Source organism: Trachemys scripta, chromosome 11 (genome assembly GCF_013100865.1).
Source record: "Trachemys scripta elegans isolate TJP31775 chromosome 11, CAS_Tse_1.0, whole genome shotgun sequence".
Classification (NCBI taxonomy): domain Eukaryota; kingdom Metazoa; phylum Chordata; order Testudines; family Emydidae; genus Trachemys; species Trachemys scripta.
The window spans coordinates 10,037,028-10,055,956 of NC_048308.1; the positions used below are offsets into that span (position 1 = coordinate 10,037,028).

An 18,929-nucleotide genomic window follows, 5' to 3' on the forward strand; every position below is an offset into this window, starting at 1 on the left:
TCTGATAGGTTCACATTATTTGGAGCTCCTAAATTATCCATTTGATAACCTTCACAAGCCAAGCAGTGTATAAGGTCTTACTACTTTTCCCGTTTTAATCAAACTGCACTCTTAAATCAAACTGTCATAAAGTAAATAGAAGCAGGCATCTCCTGTAGTATCCATTGGGGTACAGGAAACCTAGGTATACAGCATAGCAGGCCTCCATATGCAATAGCTGCTCCAATGAAATACAGCTGTAGACTCATTTGTCTCACCATAGATTATGTAACTCAAAATGGTTGCGTTTCAGGTGTCTGGCACATCTGTAGTATTTTTCTTCTCTTAAATAAACAACAGGTTTTCATTTCTCTTCCCTCTCTGAAATGGTCCAATGGTCGTTTTTTGCAACACTATAAACACTGCTTTCACAATGCAAATTCCAAGCAGCATAGCTCTTCTCCACAAGCCTCTCCATGGAAATAGAGGGCAACTGAGCTTTCACTGTTTTCCATCCCAAGGTTCCTCCTAGTCTATGTTGGGAGCAGGGCCTTCTCCATTCAGGTGCCCCATTTATGAAACACACACCTTGAGGAGGGTGTCTATGACAGTTTCTCTCTGGCTCAGAGTAAGGGCCTTTCTAGTCAGGTCCATTCACCTTTACCTATTCTTGCCTTCTTTCCCACTAGCTTGTACTGCTGCTGATTGCCCAACTGCTTTGATGCTGGTCCCTCCAGCTATGGTCCCAGTTTGGTTTGTCTTTGTTTCATCACATACAGCCTCTCACATATACTACTGTGAGAAGAGCTTTAAACTAGTTAAAAGGGAGGCAAAGAAAAGGGTTTCCCCCCCCCATCTCCTCTGCCATCCCCTCCTCTCCTTCAGCAACAATGGTCTGCATCTTACATTGCATGACACTCCCAAATAATAAGGAGGAAGGTAGATTATGTATAGCAGATTGTAACTCATCCAGCAAAGCCAACAATTATATTGATTCACAGAGGATTTCTGCAACACATCCAGCAAAGCCAACAATTATATTGAGTCTCAGAGGATTTCTGCAACACGTTACATCAGTGTTTTTACTTTATGGCTTCAACACCTTAACCCAGGAATCTGTTCATAGAGGGAAACAGGAAGCACTGAAGCTGAGCTAGTGAACTTTAGCCAGTGGGTCTAGCAGCCTCCCTCAGAACACACACAGCAGCAGAACCATCCACCCCAATTATCTAGCAAGCTGTTGCCTCTCACAGAATGAACATAATGGTGGAAAGGCAACCTGGCTTCCTTTGTTGAAGGGCTGAGTTCTGTATTATTCACATATTTAATGTATGCATATTACATACTAAGGTGTCCAGATGTCCCAAGTCAAAAAGTAAGATGCTTGGTTTCTCACCGCAGGTTTTCAAAATTCGTGCTACATCCATGCTCAACCAAAGCCAAATAACATGTCAAGAGCAGAAACTGTCAGTTTTGGAGGGTCTCTGGTGCCAAAGTGAGCAGGGGCTGAACAAAATGAGAATGAGAATGATGTCTTGTGATCATAAACATTCTCCATATATGGCATTCTGCAGAGATTCACAATGCTGCACATTACTGCCTTTGTAATGGCTACTTTATTTTCCTAGCTGGGAAAAGCAGAATGGTATTATCAAGAAGTGCGATAATTTGGTCTAATTTAAGAAAGGCAAAATCTCTTATAACTCTACTTTACAGCAAGCCAAGCTTACTGAAAGACAGATGCATATACTTCTACTGGATATGCTATCTTGTACAGGACTGAAAATCCATGAGCTTACCCCCCGCAACACACACCACACTCGCCTCACATCACTGTCACTGCACCTGCTCTGAGGGCCCCTCTCAGGTCCAGAAAGCCCCCTCGCCTGCCCTGTGGTGTGTGCACCTCCCTCCCCTGCTGCTGCCCCATACTGTAGCTTCACTGGGGGTGGGGAATGGGGCTGCCCCTTACCTAGCATGGAACAGGAGTGGTGCCTGCAGGCGCTGTGGGCCCAGTGCTGGTGGAGGGTCCCGCCGGAAAAGGGAAGGGTCTGAGGTGGAAGGGCAGGGTCAAGGCAGCCTGCCCTGCCACTAGTGGATGGGGGGCACTAGGAACCTGCAGTGTCAGTTGATGCTGGGAACCAGCAGAGCAGAGGCAGCGGAGCTTCAGGGCCACTCTGGGGCTCAGGGATGGCAGGCGGGCTGGGAAAGAGACCTGGCCCCAAACATTGGTGGAGCCGAGCCTCCGGGCCCTGAATATTGCTGGAGCCCAGGCACCACGGGCCCATACAACTCTCCACCCCTGCTAAGGGGCAAGCCCAAAGCTACATGATGAGTTTTTCTCATGGAATCCATCACAACAAAGACATACACACTAGAACAGAGCTTGGAGGGAGGCCGTGCTGGAAAGGATGATATTTTTCAAATTAAATACAGGATTGAAGACTTTAATAAGACCTGGTCAGTATTTTAGAGATTTGTGATCAGCCATTTTGGGACAAGTAAAACAATCATTAACTGAGCACTGGTGTCATGACTTCTATATCTACCAATTTTTGCACTTCTTCGTTATTCCTTTTGCTCATATATCTGAGTTAGATTTACTTTTTACAGCAGCTAAGACAGACGCAAGGTGGTGGAAGGGGTAGAACACACAAGCAGAGTGAACAATTTGATGGTAGCAAATGTCATGTTAGTTCCATGTTGGGTTTTGTTGTTTGTGGGTTTAATTAGGAGGGGATCATCTAAATGGAAAGAAAAGTGAAGGGAGAGGGGACAATGAAGGGAAGGAGGGGCGGGGAGGGAGACAGGGTAGGAGAGAAGAAGTTAGGAGAGGCTCTTGCTTGCCTTGCTCACTTGGCAGCCTCTGCTCAATCACTCTGGAACCAGTGCTGCTTCCAGAAATGCTGATTCAGCACAAAGGCACAGTTGGGACTGCCAGGGCCGGCCCTAGCTCAAATGGCACCCCGGGCAAGGAGCATCTTTGGCGCCCCTCCTCCCTCCCTTTGTTAAACTTCTGAATATCTTATTTTTATTGCATTTGCAGCCCGTTTCACAACTTTGATGCATGATTTGCATGCATGATAAATTTTCACCCTAGGAGCTGTAAATCTGTATTTATTCATGCCGTATATAAGCAAATAAAAATGGTTTCCTCTAAGCTTATAGAAACTTTTTAATTTTAATAACCGAAATGTACTAACATCAAGAAATGGAACTGTGAACCAACACTGGGTGTTCTAGTATTCAATAGTCTTACAGTAAGTGACAGCCCTTAGAATGTTAACCCTATTTCTTTAGTTTGAAAGGTCGCTTTTCTCGCCTTTGCCCTTACAAACCGAAGCACAGCGTCAGAGAGATTCAAACACTGGCCAATAGCATTTTCAAGTGATAAAATGGCAAGCAATGGGGCCATATTGGTGTCTTGCTTGTGGTTCTAGTCCAACGCTGTCGGAGCATTGCAGCTGTGTGCTGAGCACCCACCAGCAACCCCATCAGCGCCCCTCTTCCACTCACCAGCGTCTCCCATCCGCTGGCAGTCACCGCCAATCAGCGCTTCCCCTCCCTTCCCACGTCTCCTGCCCACCGCAATCAGCTGTTTTGCGGTGTGCAGAAGGCTGCGGGCAGAAGGGGAGAGGAGCGAGGGCGCGGCACGCTGGGAGGAGGGGGCAGAACGGGGCAGGATGAGGCGAGGTGGGGGTAGGGGCTTGGGCCAGGAAGAGGTGGGGCAGGGACAGGGCCTTGGGGGAAGGGGTGGAATAGGGGCAGGACCTGGGACAGAGTCTGGGGTTGAGCACACCCCAGCACATTAGAAAGTCAGCACCTGTGTATTGTTGCATAGATAGGGGTTTGATAGATATCTCTGGCATCTCATAAATGTTGTCTTTTATTAGTCGCTACTTACACTCTTCAAGTCTTAAAACACAGTACATTTTCACAATTACACAATAAAACAAGGTTTACAATATTGCAGCCTGGGCTCTCATTTCACTTCACATTATTCTTATATCTCACTGACTGACTGGCAACTCTCCACCCCTTATATACCTGTGAGGGCATGGCTGACAACAACAGAGGTTAAAGGAAAACTTAGTTCTCAGAAAGTCTGGAAGGTTCCACAAAGGTCCAGAACATTCTAGAAGGTTAGTTAAAAATGAATCCACATACAGAATACCTGAAATATTTTACTTCAAACATTCTCTTTTCCCTTTTGTCACCACCAACAAAGATAGCATCCCAAGCCCATTGTCCCACAAGCCCGGCAACCCAGGTGGTTGCCTGGGTCACCTGCCTCTAAATCCCGCCCTAGGGACTGCAGCAGAGGTTGGATAGAGAGAGGTCCTAAAAAACATATTACCAATATAGGTTGGATTTTACATTAATCTGGCAACTGGCTTGGATTAAAATAAACCACCAAACCCTATCTGGGCAATGCTTTATCCAAGGGGAAAAAAATCCTTCCTGACCTCCAATGCAATTACTTCATGCTTTGTAGCACATTTGGCTATACCTCCCATGCAGAGCTATGGGACAATATTATTGAGGATCATAAAAATTAATGATCGTTGATATTACTTTTAAAAAATACATAGATATAGCCAAAGCATTGCTCAGTTAACTGTCCACAGCAGTGAAATGCAAAGTTTAATATTACCCTGAATTTAGGGAGGTTTCTTTTTTCTTGGTTGTAAACTGACAGTTCTTCAATTTCATTGAGAAATTAATTGCTTCATTTCATATTATGACACCCACTGAAATTTCTTTCAGTAAAGAAGGAGAAATATTCATCAGAAATTTTTGGTGTACTCCATCTGTTATTCAAATTGAGCAAAATTATGAGTGGGCAGTAAGCTTTGTAAATCATAGAGTTATCAACAGAGTTTGTCTGTTGTGGGTTACCCTGGTTTAAGAAAAAAAAAAAAAAAAAAAAAACCCTGCAGTTCTCTACCCTAATGGTCCAAAACCCTGCCGCTTAAAATAGGGAGGGAAGGATCAAGAGAATGTGGTTTAGTGGTTAGAATCTAGTCAAGATTCATGGGTTCTATTCTTGGCTCTGCCATTACGTTGGTGTATGAGCTTTGTCAAGTAACTTAACCTCTCTGTGCCTTAGAATATGTCTTCACTGTTGAGTTAACTAAGGTTATCAGGACCCGGGGTTTACCTAGTTGGGGTGTGAGCAGCCACTCAACAAAGCCCTGCTCAAGTTACTGTGTCTCACTGGTGCTGCACTCCCGCATCTGTGTTACTAGGACTTCTGGGGGCCATATCCCATGGTTCTTTGTGATGCACTAAAGTTGAGCTGCTCTGTGGTTCTTTCCCAGTGAATTGTGGGAGAACTTGTCTGTCCTTCAAGCTCTCAGTGGGAATTGTGAGAAGGCATTAGTGGACTATGGGCCCTTGAGTGACTTTGCCTATGTCCTCACTGCAGAGAGGTTGGGTTACCAGCCCAAGTGAAAGCAGCACCTGAGACTTAGCCTATACCCCAGGACAGGCCAGCTAGGCAGGGTTGAAAACACCATTAAACTCAGGTGAAGACGTACATACTCTTCCAATTACTGCAATTCCATTTCTCAGAAGATTTGGATATTTCAAAATTGGTTTTGTTCCAATTATTCATAATGAAAAAAAATTAAAATTCTCCTAAGGAAAAAAAAACAAAAAACTGGGGTGGTCTGCCTGGTAAATCTGTAGAGCCCAGGAAAATCCTGTGTTTCCCAGCAGCCCCTCACGTGGGCTGCCAAGGAGGAAGTCAGGTGAGTTGGCAGGAATTCAGGCCTGGGTTCCAACAGGTTCTCTCTGAAATGGTTCAGTTTTGACAAATTGCCAAATTCTGAAGAAAAATGTTTAATCAGAATTTTTCTGAGCAGCTCTAATAGTGATACACACTTAGTGATCTCCTGGGACTGTAGCATGAGTTAATTCATTAATATTTCTCTACAGTTGAATTCTGTTAGGGATATATTACACTACAGTGTTCTGAACCATTACAATGGAATATCTCAGTTTTTTTTTTTCCCCACTATAAAGGAATGTTCTCAATTAGGAATAGAACAAAAGATAATTTACTTTTGGGTGATGTGTCAACATTGCTAGCCTACTAAAATGTTTAGCTCTCAGTTTTATAATGAAAATAGTCTGCACAGCTGCATAAAGTGAAATATAGGGTCATTTGCTTCATGTCAAGTAGGGGAAGGGGTTGCTATGTTCTGAAAGAAACTGCTATGGGTTCCTATTTGGACCCTGAATTTACCAGATTTTAATCAGCAACACCTAGATACCACTGATTGGCAGTTTATAGATTCTTATTTCAATTTTAAGAACAGAAGGGACTTTTACGGTAACCTTATCAAATCTCCTGCGTAACACAGCCCGCAGGAATCCACCTAGTAATTTCTACAGTGAAGAGAATAATTCGGCACTGCTATGCAAGTAAACACTATCAAACCCAATAACACTTAACTGAACTACACCATATCTTTTAGAAAGAATTGTGATCTTGATTTAACAACGTGAAGTGGTAATGGATTTTCTACTTCCCTTGGTAAACTGTTCCAATGATTAACAGAATAAATATGCTTATCAATAAAATCAGATCCTTGTAACATTTTGGCCTAGGACTTTTTAAAAATAAGTAGGCCAAAACTCTGTGTGTGTGTGTGTGTGTGTGTGTGCGCACGCGCGCGTGTGCGTGAGCCCAGAGAAAAGTTCAATAGAAAAGTACTATTCATATGCTACCTAATGCATGCATTTCCCATGTGGAAAACTGAGATGAATATTCAGATACATGTGAATTTTCCACAGTTGTCACAAAAAGTCAGAGGGAAAATACCCAAACAAACAAACCCAGCTTTCTTTTAAGGACAACAACATCTGTTCCTTTCTAACTTCATGTTTCCTAGACTTATGAGCTACTTTCTTTTTTCAACTTTTGGACTTTCATTTTGTGTAACTTACTTTACATACTGTCACACCTGAAAACATGTGAAAAAGCAAAACAATGGGTTTGATTTTGGGGATTTCTCATAAATTCTCTTAATGAGTATATAAGATAATCACAATATGAAACTGATATCCTGTCTTGGAGTCTCAAAATGTTTGTTCTTTTCTGATCAGATAAATTCCATTGCAGAAGAACTCTTTAAAGAAAATCTCCTGTCTAGCCATTTTTAATTTTTTTTAAATGTATGTCTAGTTTAATATTTATATTGTGTCATGAAGCACAGTATCAGTAATGATTCATCATAACATCTATAGCCTATTTTTCCTAGGGTAGAAAAACTGAAGTACGTTCAGCAGTTTGACTGTCTAGTAGCAAATACTGTCCTTCTGAGCCCCTGGAATGTCAGAGTAACAGAAAGAGCAACATTGCACTAACCAACTAAAGATGTATACATATGGTATGAAGTATGCAGATTGCTATCTCAAAGACTATGGCTATTAAGCGGCAGTCTAACAGCACTGCACACAGCTGCAGTGCTCCAACAGCATTGGACTGGAACCACAAGCAAGACACCAATATGACCCCATTGGTTTATAAACAATAATAAAATTGAATCAAATGTAAAGGTCACTGACCAGATTAGGTTATAAACAACGGATCGGGCAGACAGGAACATGTTGACTTAAAGCAATGATTTAATTGACTAAAAATTAAACGGAGCCCAGCTTCTTTGCACAAGTTAATAAAGAGAACATGTGCTCTATTATTTCCCACTCTGGACTATTATATAGAGATCAAAAAAAGTTCGTATTTCAACTTCTGGTGTCCCACTGCTTCCTGCAGCTCCCATTGGCCAGGAACGGCGAACCAACGGCCTCTGGGAGCCACAGGGGGCCATGCCTACAGACGGTCAACGTCAGCAAAATGTCTTGCAGCCCGCAATCAGATTACCCTGATGGGCCACATGCGGCCTGCGGGCCACCGGTTGCCCACCACTGTCCCTCATTAAGGATGCGAGTCCTATTGTTATTGATTGGAATGTTTTATTCAAGATATAAGAAAAGGAATCTTTAGATTTGATCCTGTTGGCATTTAATCCTGAAATGCAGTGGTGCATTCTGGGTAGTGATGTGGTCCTTTTGGTCTAAAATACAGATATACCAGCTTTTTTATTTAAAAAATTAGGACTGCAGCCTGCAAATAAAAACAGTCACTGATCTCTAATGTATGTATCTCAGCAATCAAACAGAATGATCTGTAACCATCCAGGCTTGCAGGGGAAAATTAACACAAATTGCCAATTGCCAAATGCATATTTAAAATACAAAAGGAAATACAATTTGCCAAATATTGTGCTCCAACTCTGATGTCAGTGTATTGTTAGTTTCTATTACAGTCCAGCATAAAAGACCCAGTCAGGATTGGGACCCCATCATGCTTGGTGCTGTGCAAACTCAGAGTAAAGAAACAGTCCTGGCTCCACAGAGTTTGCATCTGAAACAAGATGCCAAAACAATAGGAAGTAAAAGGGGTGGGAGTACAAAGGAAGCAATAAGAAGAACAAGCCTTTGCATAAGTCAGCTCCTCATAGGCCAGTGGGGTCAAACGGGTTTTTATTAGTTTTGAATTAAGGTATAAACTAGGGCTTACTGGAAAATTTCCATGTAAACTGTTTTTGGATGGAAAATAAGTTTTTGATTAAACAAAAATCCAAAAACTAATTTCTGGTTTTCAGTTTTGCAGCAAAAAGTCAACGTTTTCCAAAAACAATTTGTTTTTGTCAAAAAGTTTTCTTCAGAAAAAAAATCTTTTCCCAACCAGCTCTCATTTAAACAACAAATAAGATAAATATCAGGCAGCCCCTACTGGTCCCCTACTTAAAGTTAAATTTTTAATAGCAATGAATTATCTAAAACCTTCCAACTACTGTTTTTGTTGTTTCTGTCCTGCTTCTCCGCTATACTCTGCTCCTTGCGCTAACGTCCACTTCAAAGATTAGGATTCTAGTTAATTTCAGCTGTCAGCACGCAACCAAAGGAGGACAAAACCAGGCAGGGTAGAAGAGGGGATTGAAAAGGGTGACAGCTTCAGAAGTGAGATTTGGAGTGATGGAAAAGAAAAGGAGATAACTGGGATATGAGAGTGAGAGGAGAGAGAGAGAGAGAGATTATTTGTGACGGAGTAAGAAGATAATACAGATTCAAGTACAGACAATACAGAAAGTCCCAAGGAAAATGGTTTTTTTGTACAAATCTTGGAGGCTTTCCCCCCCCCTTTTAGCTCTCCAGATCTCTTTCCTTTTGGGATAAACAAATTATATATTAATTGTGCTTTATTTGAAAATATTGCTTTGCTTTCATATTAATACATAGTTATGGCAGGTGGCAATGTTACACGTAGGTTTTCAAGTTCTTTTTCTTAGAGAATATGAGCAGCTTTTGACTCTTGGGAAGACTTGCTGTGTTAGTTTTGAGTTAAAAGTAGGGTTTTGTGCAGAAGTAGTTTTGGGAGAGAAGGAACTGTGCCAGCAATGGGAGAGCATGTTTTCTGCCTTGGGCTCTAATTAGAGACAATTATGGAGGCAGAGATGACAATTACGGAGGCAGGAGTCTTAGCCCATGCTGGACTAAGACTCCTGGAAAATGGGACTGCCCAAAGTTTACACTTAGTACATAGTAAGATCGCAACAATGTTTTATCCTCCACTGACATGGTAAGGTCTCTGATACCAGCTATCACTTGGCAAGGGGTGACTTCATGTCAGAATGAGGGTCAACAAGATATTTAACCAGATTCTTATGTTTTTCAACCCAACAGAAACCTTCAGTGAAATGACAGGAGAGAGCAGTGAAATGAAAAGCCCCTCTACTGCCCTACTATGTATTTCTTACCTTCCCCTCAAATCTGGCCGTGCCTCCCAGCAGCACCCGGATATTCCTAGGAGGAAGAATGAATGCTGGTGCTTCTGTTGGGACAGAGGGGCTGAGAGATGAGTGCTCCAGCGTCACAGAGGTTTTGGAAATACGAGTCGATGACACCAGTTTCACATCCCCCATGGTTAAAGCTTTCAAAGAGAAAGAGAAACAAGAAGTAAAATGTTGACTTGTTACTATTATTTATACAACAGTAGCAACTAGGGGCCACTAAGATCACGGCTTGGTTGTGCCACATGTACACATAGTAAGAGACAATCCCTGCCCCAAAGAGCCTTCAGTCTTAAGTGACAAGTATTATTCCCATCTTACAGATGGGGAACTGAGGCCCTAAGAGTTTAAGCGAGTTCCCTAAGATCACACAGTAAATCAGTGAGAGCTTTGAACTTCATGCAAATCTCCCAAGTCCCAATCCAGTACCTTAACCACAAGCACGCCCTTCTCAGCTGTGCTTTAACTGTAATAGTGCACTTAAAGTTGTTTTTAACAATATGACTCTTTTGTTTTCCTGGCGTAGAATACACGGACAATCAACAGGCTGTAAAAGCAGAGCCAATGTTAAACAAATACATGTGACATAAAGAGTTCTATTTCCAGTGGATTTAAGCTACAGAGGTGAATACTGAAAGTCTGATTTTTCATACCATGCTTTCAAGATCTTAAGAAATATCTGCAAATCTCCCTCCAAAGAAACACACTGCAGATACACCAGGGATACTTATTTTGCAAACATTCCAAACCCCTAATTTCCAAAAGGAAAAGTAAAGGCTTTCTACATGCATGAGGAAAAGCAAGGAGATCAAAGCTAGAGAGGTAACTATACCAGATTGCAATTGAAATGGCATTTTTAAAAGTCCCATTATGGATAATTGTCCCATCAGAGACAGCTCACTGTGGAATGTCTATGTACATCACACTGCCGATGTATTACAGCAGCACCTAGATGTTCCAACAAATATCAGGGCCCCATTATGTTGAACACTATACGCACCCACAGGAAAACATAGTCCCTGCCCCAAAACACTTATGATATAAATAGGCAAGGTGGACAAAGAACTGGAGGGGGGAAATGACTAAGGTCACACTGCAGATCAGTGGCAGAGTCATGAATAGAACTCAGGTCTTATAAGTCCCAGTTCAGTGCCTGATCCATTAACCCATGCTACCTCCGTTTCTGATATCAGTTATAACAGATATAAATATATAACTAGGCAGTAAAGGTTTAACTTAAATAGGCAGGAACTGTGCAAATTTAGAGCTGCATTGTTCAGATGCAGAGGGCATGCCATCTCAAAAGACCCATGCTATGGAAAAAAACAAACAACTCAGGGATTGCCCACAATCCTAGAGGAAGTGGGGAAAGGCCAAAGCTACAGCTCTATTTCTCCCATGTCAGGCATGCTATGGGGAGCAGTCTGCCCCCTCTCAGGTTGCATGCTCCCCCAACACATTACGGGGGGCTACAAAAGCTCCCTATGGGAAGGTGCAGCACAAGCACCATGTTCAATAGCATGTCTAAGTGGCCAAGTGTTACAGGGGCATCAGCATGAAAGCTGGTTAATTTAAAACAGAAGTGTCATTGCAGGTTCTGCGTCTACCCCTGCCAATTTTTGTGGTTTTAGAATCACGTTTTCCTCTTTTATTTAACTTTTTCAGTCCCCTGATGCTCTCTGACAGATACATAATACAAGAAAAACTGACTAAACTATATAGGGGAGACGGTGACATGGACACTATACAAAGTGCTGTTCAATGCACTAACTAAGCCAGCTGGGGAAAAAAAAGAATATATATTTCTCTCTAGACTCTTTCAGCTACCCCACCTTAAGAGTTACTTGCAATGATAATAGGTAAAAATCATCCAGACAGAAGAGAGATTTGGACGATGCCTGTCTCCACTTAATATGGTTTTCCTGTCCAGTGCAGACAGGAATTAACTGTACTATAAACAGTTTTGCGATAGCATGATTTAAGATGGGGGTGGAAAAGAGGAAGAATCTAGAGTATAATTTGCCAAGACTATTTGCAACCCAGTGTACACTCTTTAGGGAAAATGTGTTGACACCCATTACCATTAGCAAGAACGGAATTTAAACCTGGCTCTAATACAAATACAGATGGGGGGGGGTCTGTAGCCATAGTCGTTTTCACCCTACTACCCAAACATATCCATTAAGCTCCTACTCCTTGTCCACCCTCACCCCCAGATGAGACAGCTTCCTAGCATTGCAAAGCAAGGCGGGATCGGCATTCATTGGGTTATGCTCTGAAACCAGTGGAATGTGTGTGTGGGGAGGGGGCGCGGCAGCAGCGGTTCTCAAACTGGGGGTTGGGACCCCTTGGGGGGGGGCACAAGGGTATTATACGGGGGGGGGGTCACAAGCTGTCAGCCTCCACCACAAACCCCTCTTTGCCACCCGCATTTATAATGGTGTTAAATATATAAAAATGTGTTTTTAATGTATAAGGGGGGTGTCGCACTCAGAGGCTTGCTATGTGAAAGAGGTCACTAGTACAAAAGTTTGAGAACTACTGGTGTAGGGGGAGAGGGATGATGCTAGGGACAATCAGGATTCCAAAACTTTACAACTATTTGCTGGAAAAAGCTTCTAGAAATTTTTGTTAAGTAAATGTATGCTGCAAATGCAAAATCCTTAAACAAGCTTGACAGATTTGCTCCCTATAATGATTAATGGGGAAGCTGGGTCATTGACCAGTACCTATGTGTTGGTCAACCATCTGTCCCAGGAATTTACAAGAAATAACTTGGAGAAAATTATCTCAAATTATCAATACAAAGTGAATCATTAAATTCATGCTATATCATAGTTAGGAGTTGATATTAGAGGACTGTTGATTAGACAGGGCAAGGAATAAACAAGCACTGTGGATTATTTTTAACAAAACAAAATCAAAACAAAAAGAATAGGAACTCCCCCCCTACACACACACACACACACACACACTCTCCCAATTCATGTTCACAAAAAGTTAACTGGCCCTTGAAGTAGATTCTCCCAGAACTCAAGGGGACTTCACATTTGTTTGGGACCTCTGCTAAGAATGAAACAGAACATTCCCACCCATAGTATCCCTCCACTATCCACTCTACCATTTCCTCAAAATCCCCAACCTCCTTCTAAATAAAAGGATTAAGAATGGTATTTTCAAAAGCACGTAAGTGAGTTGGAACACAACTGTCACTGTCTTTCAATAGGTTTTATGCTCCTAAATCATTGAAGTGTTTCTGAAAATCCCATTCTAGAGAACTATATTTTACAGAGCACAGCTGGCATGTAAGGTGCTCTACAAAGGGACAAGGCCCCTGCCCTAGAGAACGAAAGTTGTCAAAAACAGACTAAGAGATGTGTATGACTGGTACCTGCACTGTTCATTCCAGAGTTTTTATACATAGGCAGAGATGGGGGAGGCATGCAGGAGCATTGCCCCCAAACTGTATTCCGGGCCAGGCGCGGACAGCAGGAAGCTCATGCTGGTCATGGAGCGCCCTTTCTACACTGGGGCTGCAGCCGCTGTGGTCATTTCGCCGGGGAAGGGGACACAGTTTGCAGAGAAAAGAGGATGGAAGAAGGCATCCGTGGGAGTTTTTAAATCGCAGTGCTCTAGAGCCTGCCAGAGTCTGTCTCTCTCTCTCTCTCTCTCTCTCTCTCTCTCTCTCTCTCACACACACACACACACACACACACACACACACACACAGCAGTGATGCGCGCTGGATCTGCCAGCCGCAGCCCAGTCCCCTCAGTGCATGGTGGGAGGAGAGGACAGCACGGACTCAAGGGGCTCCCTTCTCCAGTTGGGTGCTCCTGCTCCCCCACATCTCCAAGTGCCACTTGGGGTGCAGCCAGGCAAATTCCTTTGGGGCGGGTGCTCCAAAGGCGCATGAAACTTCCCCAGGCATGTGACCATTGGGGAAGTACAATGACCACCGTGGCCACATGAAGAAGACCCTTCCCCCAAAATCACTGCCTCTCTCATTAGGGAAAGGAGGTATTAATAATGGGCCACCCTCACCCTGGGCCGTGCCTCCCCGCCAAGGGTGTTGTTTCACTGGTTTTCTCCTCTTGTGAATTCTGGGTAGAGTTTAATCTAAATTTATATACATGTAGCAAACCAAAGTGAGGAGGGTTTTTTTCAGTAGCAGTTTGATCACCTCTGTGAACATTATGTTTCTTCTTGCAGTAAATACTGCATCACCTGGGCTCTGAAGTTTGGGAGGAACCAACATGCAATGAAAGAAAGACAAATGTATAAGCGAAGCATCCACGTAACCAGCTGAAGCATAGCTGGAGTTTGGGAAGAAAGAAAAGAAATCGTATCAAAAGTGACATTCCAGCAAGAGTTGCATGTAAAAGGCAGTGATCGAACACTGAATTTTCTGTTACGTGCTTCCTGTCTCACATAGCACACCACACCATACAGCATGATGTTTTTATACAATACACAATCAACAATCATGGGTCACAAAAGGAGCAATCACTTTTAAGTCAGAGTTGAACATCATAGTTCAACTTACTCCTGGTCTTTCCTGGTATGTGTGTGTGAGAAGCACCTCAGATTTCATTCGGTGTCCCATTATTATTTATATTTGTATTACAGTAGCGTTTAGATGCTCACTGAGACTGGAGCACTAGTCTGTGGGGCACTGTACAAAGCCTCACCAAATCAAAGTCCTTGCTCCAAAAGGACTAACAGTCTAAACAAACAAGATAGATAAAGTACATATTATTACACCCACCTCAGAGATGTGGAATTGAGGGAGGTTGATTGACACATCCAAGCTCACCCAGGAAGCTTGGGGTAGAGCTGGGAATTGAGCCCAGCTTTACCGCATCCCAGTCCACAGACTTGTTGCTGATGCTATCTTTTGCCTCATGGGAAAGGCCCGCTAGGTATGCGCAAAGGACAATCTTTTCACTGAGGCAAGGTGGGTGAGGGAATATCTTTTACTGGATCAACTTCAATTGGTGACAGACAAGCTTTTGATCTACACAGAGCTTGTCTTCTTCAGGTCTGGGGAAGGTACTTTTCCCAGACCTAAAGAAGAGCTCTGTGTAAACTCACAAGCTTGTCTCAAAACTGCTGAACTATCCTGTTTCAACATTTTCCAAATGAAAAGGTTTTTTTGCTTCAAAAATGATTTTTGTCTCTAAATGAAAGTTATAGTAAAAAAAAAAAGTAAGAAAAAAATGAAAAAAGTGTTAAAATCTAAACAAAGATTTTTGAAAAGATCAAAACGAAGCATTTCAATTGGCCCAATCTGAATTTTTTTTTTCCCTTCAGATTTTTGGTTTCCTTTTTTTTTTGGGGGGGGGAGAAGGGAAGAAGAGAAGGCTGATTTGGGATAGGAAAATTGTTTTCCACCCAGCTCTAAGGCTCAGTACTGTTGAAAGTCCTACCCTTATTATTATCTATAATACCTTATCAAAACAAACATTCATTTAAATACTTCAATAGTAGCCTAAACATTTGGGAGCCTTCACAAGCCCACAACATACTTGGGCCATTAGGTGTCTGGCCCAGCTGCTCACACTGTTTCTACAGCAGTGGATATTATTTGTCAGACTATCAAGCGAATGTGTAGAGACCGGTCTATTTCTATATTAAGACAATGCTTCTATAGCTCTAAAACTAGGGAGCAGTGACTCATAGTTACTTGAAAGTGCTCAGTTCTGTTTAGTGGTACACTGCTACCTCGATATAACGCGACCCAATAGAACACAAATTCAGATATAACGCGATAAAGCAGTGCTCCAGGGGGGCAGGGCTGCGCACTCCGGTGGATCAAAGCATGTTCAATATAACGTGGTTTCACCTATAACGTGGTAAGATTTTTTGGCTCCCGAAGACAGCGTTATATCGAGGTAGAGGTGTATCTGGTAAACATGTCAAATAATTAAATTAAAACAAAAAACAAAGTGATTCTATAATAAACATAAGCAATCTTTGTGATTTCAAGTACATTGTACCACTGATAATCGATAAATTCAAAAGTCAGAGCTATACTTATTAAGACCTCTACTCCGCCCAATACAGAAGTTAAACTCTGCCTATGTTTGTATAGTCTATTCAGAATTATTTGTTGGAATGCAAGCTAAATTGAAAGGATTATAAAGTGAAATATGAAAGCAAGGGTCAGTGGCTAGTGCTGGAAGAATAGATTGAAGAAATGAGTCTTGAGAGAGATAGGAAGGAGGCAGCACATGCAATCACACTATCTAGGATAAAAATTGAAAAGGCCGTAAGTCCTCATGCTTACAAGCTACAACACTTCAGAACTCAGCAGTTGTAGTTAGGAAGAAGTGTCTCTCAAGCTACCAGTTAGGTTCAGTGCCTGCATATGTTAGATGAAGGGAGTTAAACTAAAATCTCCCTTGATTTTTGGCAATTATAAGATACCAGACAGCACAGATGATTGATAAGTTCTGATGTGGCTGTTCTTATGTTTGTATATACATATGTGAAGATACTATAAAAGAAAACCATGCGACTTCTCACGCTGCAATATGTCAGACTTACATAAAGAGGAATAGAAAGATATTTCCGCTTTAATCATGGTATAAGTGATTACACTACAACTTTAGCCCTCATTTATACCAGAATAAATCCTGGAGTAAATCCTGTGATTGCAATGCACTTGTTCAGAATATGCACTAATTCAAATGAGAGCAAAATATGGATCTATACGTTCAATATAAGCAATTCTTTAAAACATATGATTAAGTACCCACTTTATGAATGAAACTACTGCACCAATTTTACAAGGGGAAATTTGCCTGTATCCAGTCCCTAGCAATATAACTGGTTCTAAATCCATGAAGGAACATTCCAAAAGCAATGCAGAGATGTAGAGCTTCTTAACAGGTCTTAGGGATGCGGGGGATCCTTAATAGATCAAGTAGGAAATGTGAAGGTGTCCGATCTCGTTATATATCTTGCAGGTTTTGAACATTATTATTCCACGGTAATAAGATGAGCCACAACTGGTATCTAATGAGTGGGAGTTTAGCTTTTACATGAAACAGGATGATTTTCCAAGTTGTGAGTAAGCAACTAAACTTGAGTCTGCAGTGCTGCAAAGAAAAAACTCAAAGGCTTGTCCAAGAAAACAGATTATACTTAAGGGCCAGATTCTACCACCCTTACTCAGAGAGGAGGTCCTTAATCCATGAGTAGTCAATGGAACTATTATTGGACTAAGGTTGTGCTCATCCTGAGTAAATTAGCAGGATATAGTATTCAATCATAACACACTGAAGAGCAAGTTTTAGTCCTGCTATCTTTTGATGAAGTGGTTTTCTTACAGAAATCTGGTTCTTTAACACTAGCTTTTCCTTCCTGAGAAGGATACAAAAACAGACAAGATACTAAGTTTTCAGTAGAGAACTTGTGGACTTTTTGGAAGGGTCCATTGTTTGGACAAAAGATTAAGATCTATTATTAAAATTAGGGTTACCATACTTAACAAATAAAAAAAGAGGACCCTCCACGGGGTCCTGGCCCCGCCCATTTCCCAACCCCAGNAACTTTGTGTAATCTAATTCAAGTTATGGGAGCAGCTTCAAGACATGCATGCATGTACATAACTCCGCCCCTTCCCCGCCATAACTCCGCCCCTCCTCCCTCCCACTCCCAGCCACACGGAAAGGGCTGCCCGAGCGCTACTGGCTTCACAGTTTGCCGGGCAGCCCCCAGATCCTGCGCCCCCGGCCGGCGCTTCCCCAGCGCAGCTGGAGCCCAGGAGGGGAAGCGCCCAGCTTAAACAGAGCCGAAGACTCGGGGAGGAGCAGAGCTGCCGCGGCCGGAGGCTCTGCTCCTCCCCTGACTCTTCGGCTCTGTTTAAGAGCCAAGCTGCCCCAGCGCTACCGGCTTCGGGCAGCCCCCATGCCTCCGGACCCTGCACCGCCGGAGCCCGGGAGGGGAAGTGCCCGGCCGGCGGCTGGGGTCCGGAGGCAAGGGGGCTGCCTGAAGCTCATAGCGCTCGGGCAGCTCGGCTCTTAAACAGAGCCGAAGAGTCAGGGGAGGAGCAGAGCCGCCGCAGGAGGGAAAGTGCCTGGCCGGCATTTTCCCGGACATGTTCGGCTTTTTGGCAATTCCCCCCGGACGGGGGTTTGAGTGCCGAAAAGCCGGACATGTCCGGGAAAAACCGGACGTATGGTAACCCTAATTAAAATGAATGTCTTCTACAACAAAGGAGTTGGGGGCAGAAAAAAATAATAGGCCAAATTCATCCCTAGTGTAACTCTACTGAAGAAAGTGGAGTTACACCTGCATGAATTTGGCCCATGATGTCTAGTCCATTCACTCATCACTGTATTCATAATGTTGTATTCTCCACTGCTCTGTCCCATCTAAAATGACAGTTCTGCTGAGCAGGTTTGCAAAAGCAGACTTTTTATTGTAACCTAAGGGCCCAATCTTGCAAGGTGCTGAGTTCTGTCAGGCCATAAGTGCAAGACAAGATGGTCTACAGAAAAAAATAAAAGAAAAGAGACAGCAGTCATCACTAGCATAATTTTAAAGTCATACACCTTGTCTGAATAGCGAAAGATTTTTTTTTTTTTTTTTAATTTGCTTCACATTAATGAAATACATACAGGTCCAAATTCTACTCTGTCCCACCTGTGGAATTCAATTGATTACAATGGAATTTCACCAGATTTACTCAGTTATAAATGAATGGAGAATCTGGTCTATATTGGTTAACAGAACTGTTGGAATTTCTGTGTTCTACAATTTTTCTACAAAGTGTAAAGAAAATATTGGACTATTGTAAAGAAAAACACTACCATCTTGTACCGTCCATAACTAGCGTGCTTTGTTGGCATCAGCATACAATATTCAGTTAGGTGCTACTTTTGTATTTGTTATTCCACATTTCATTTTCTTGATTGGCCCAAATCCTGTTTTGTGTTGTTCATCCACCTTTTCCTTCCCATCATCCTCTTTCCTAGTCTTCTTTTTTGAATCTCTCTTTTCTCCAGATCTTCCCTTCCCAACATACACCCATCTCCCTTTGATTTCCAACTCCCGGGAGTGCTTCTGAAAGATCCAGCC

At 42.6% G+C, this 18,929-nt stretch overlaps 1 protein-coding gene across 1 annotated transcript in view; it reads right to left on the reverse strand.

Annotated features, from left to right (window-relative positions):
• The window catches only part of MYLK (myosin light chain kinase), a gene marked incomplete in the record, with an annotated part of 315,646 nt that overhangs the window by 204,750 nt on the left and 91,967 nt on the right, over nucleotides 1–18,929 (reverse strand). Inside the window, 1 exon segment of the mRNA XM_034786555.1 lies at nucleotides 9,810–9,982. Coding sequence (XP_034642446.1) covers nucleotides 9,810–9,974 — 165 coding nt within the window.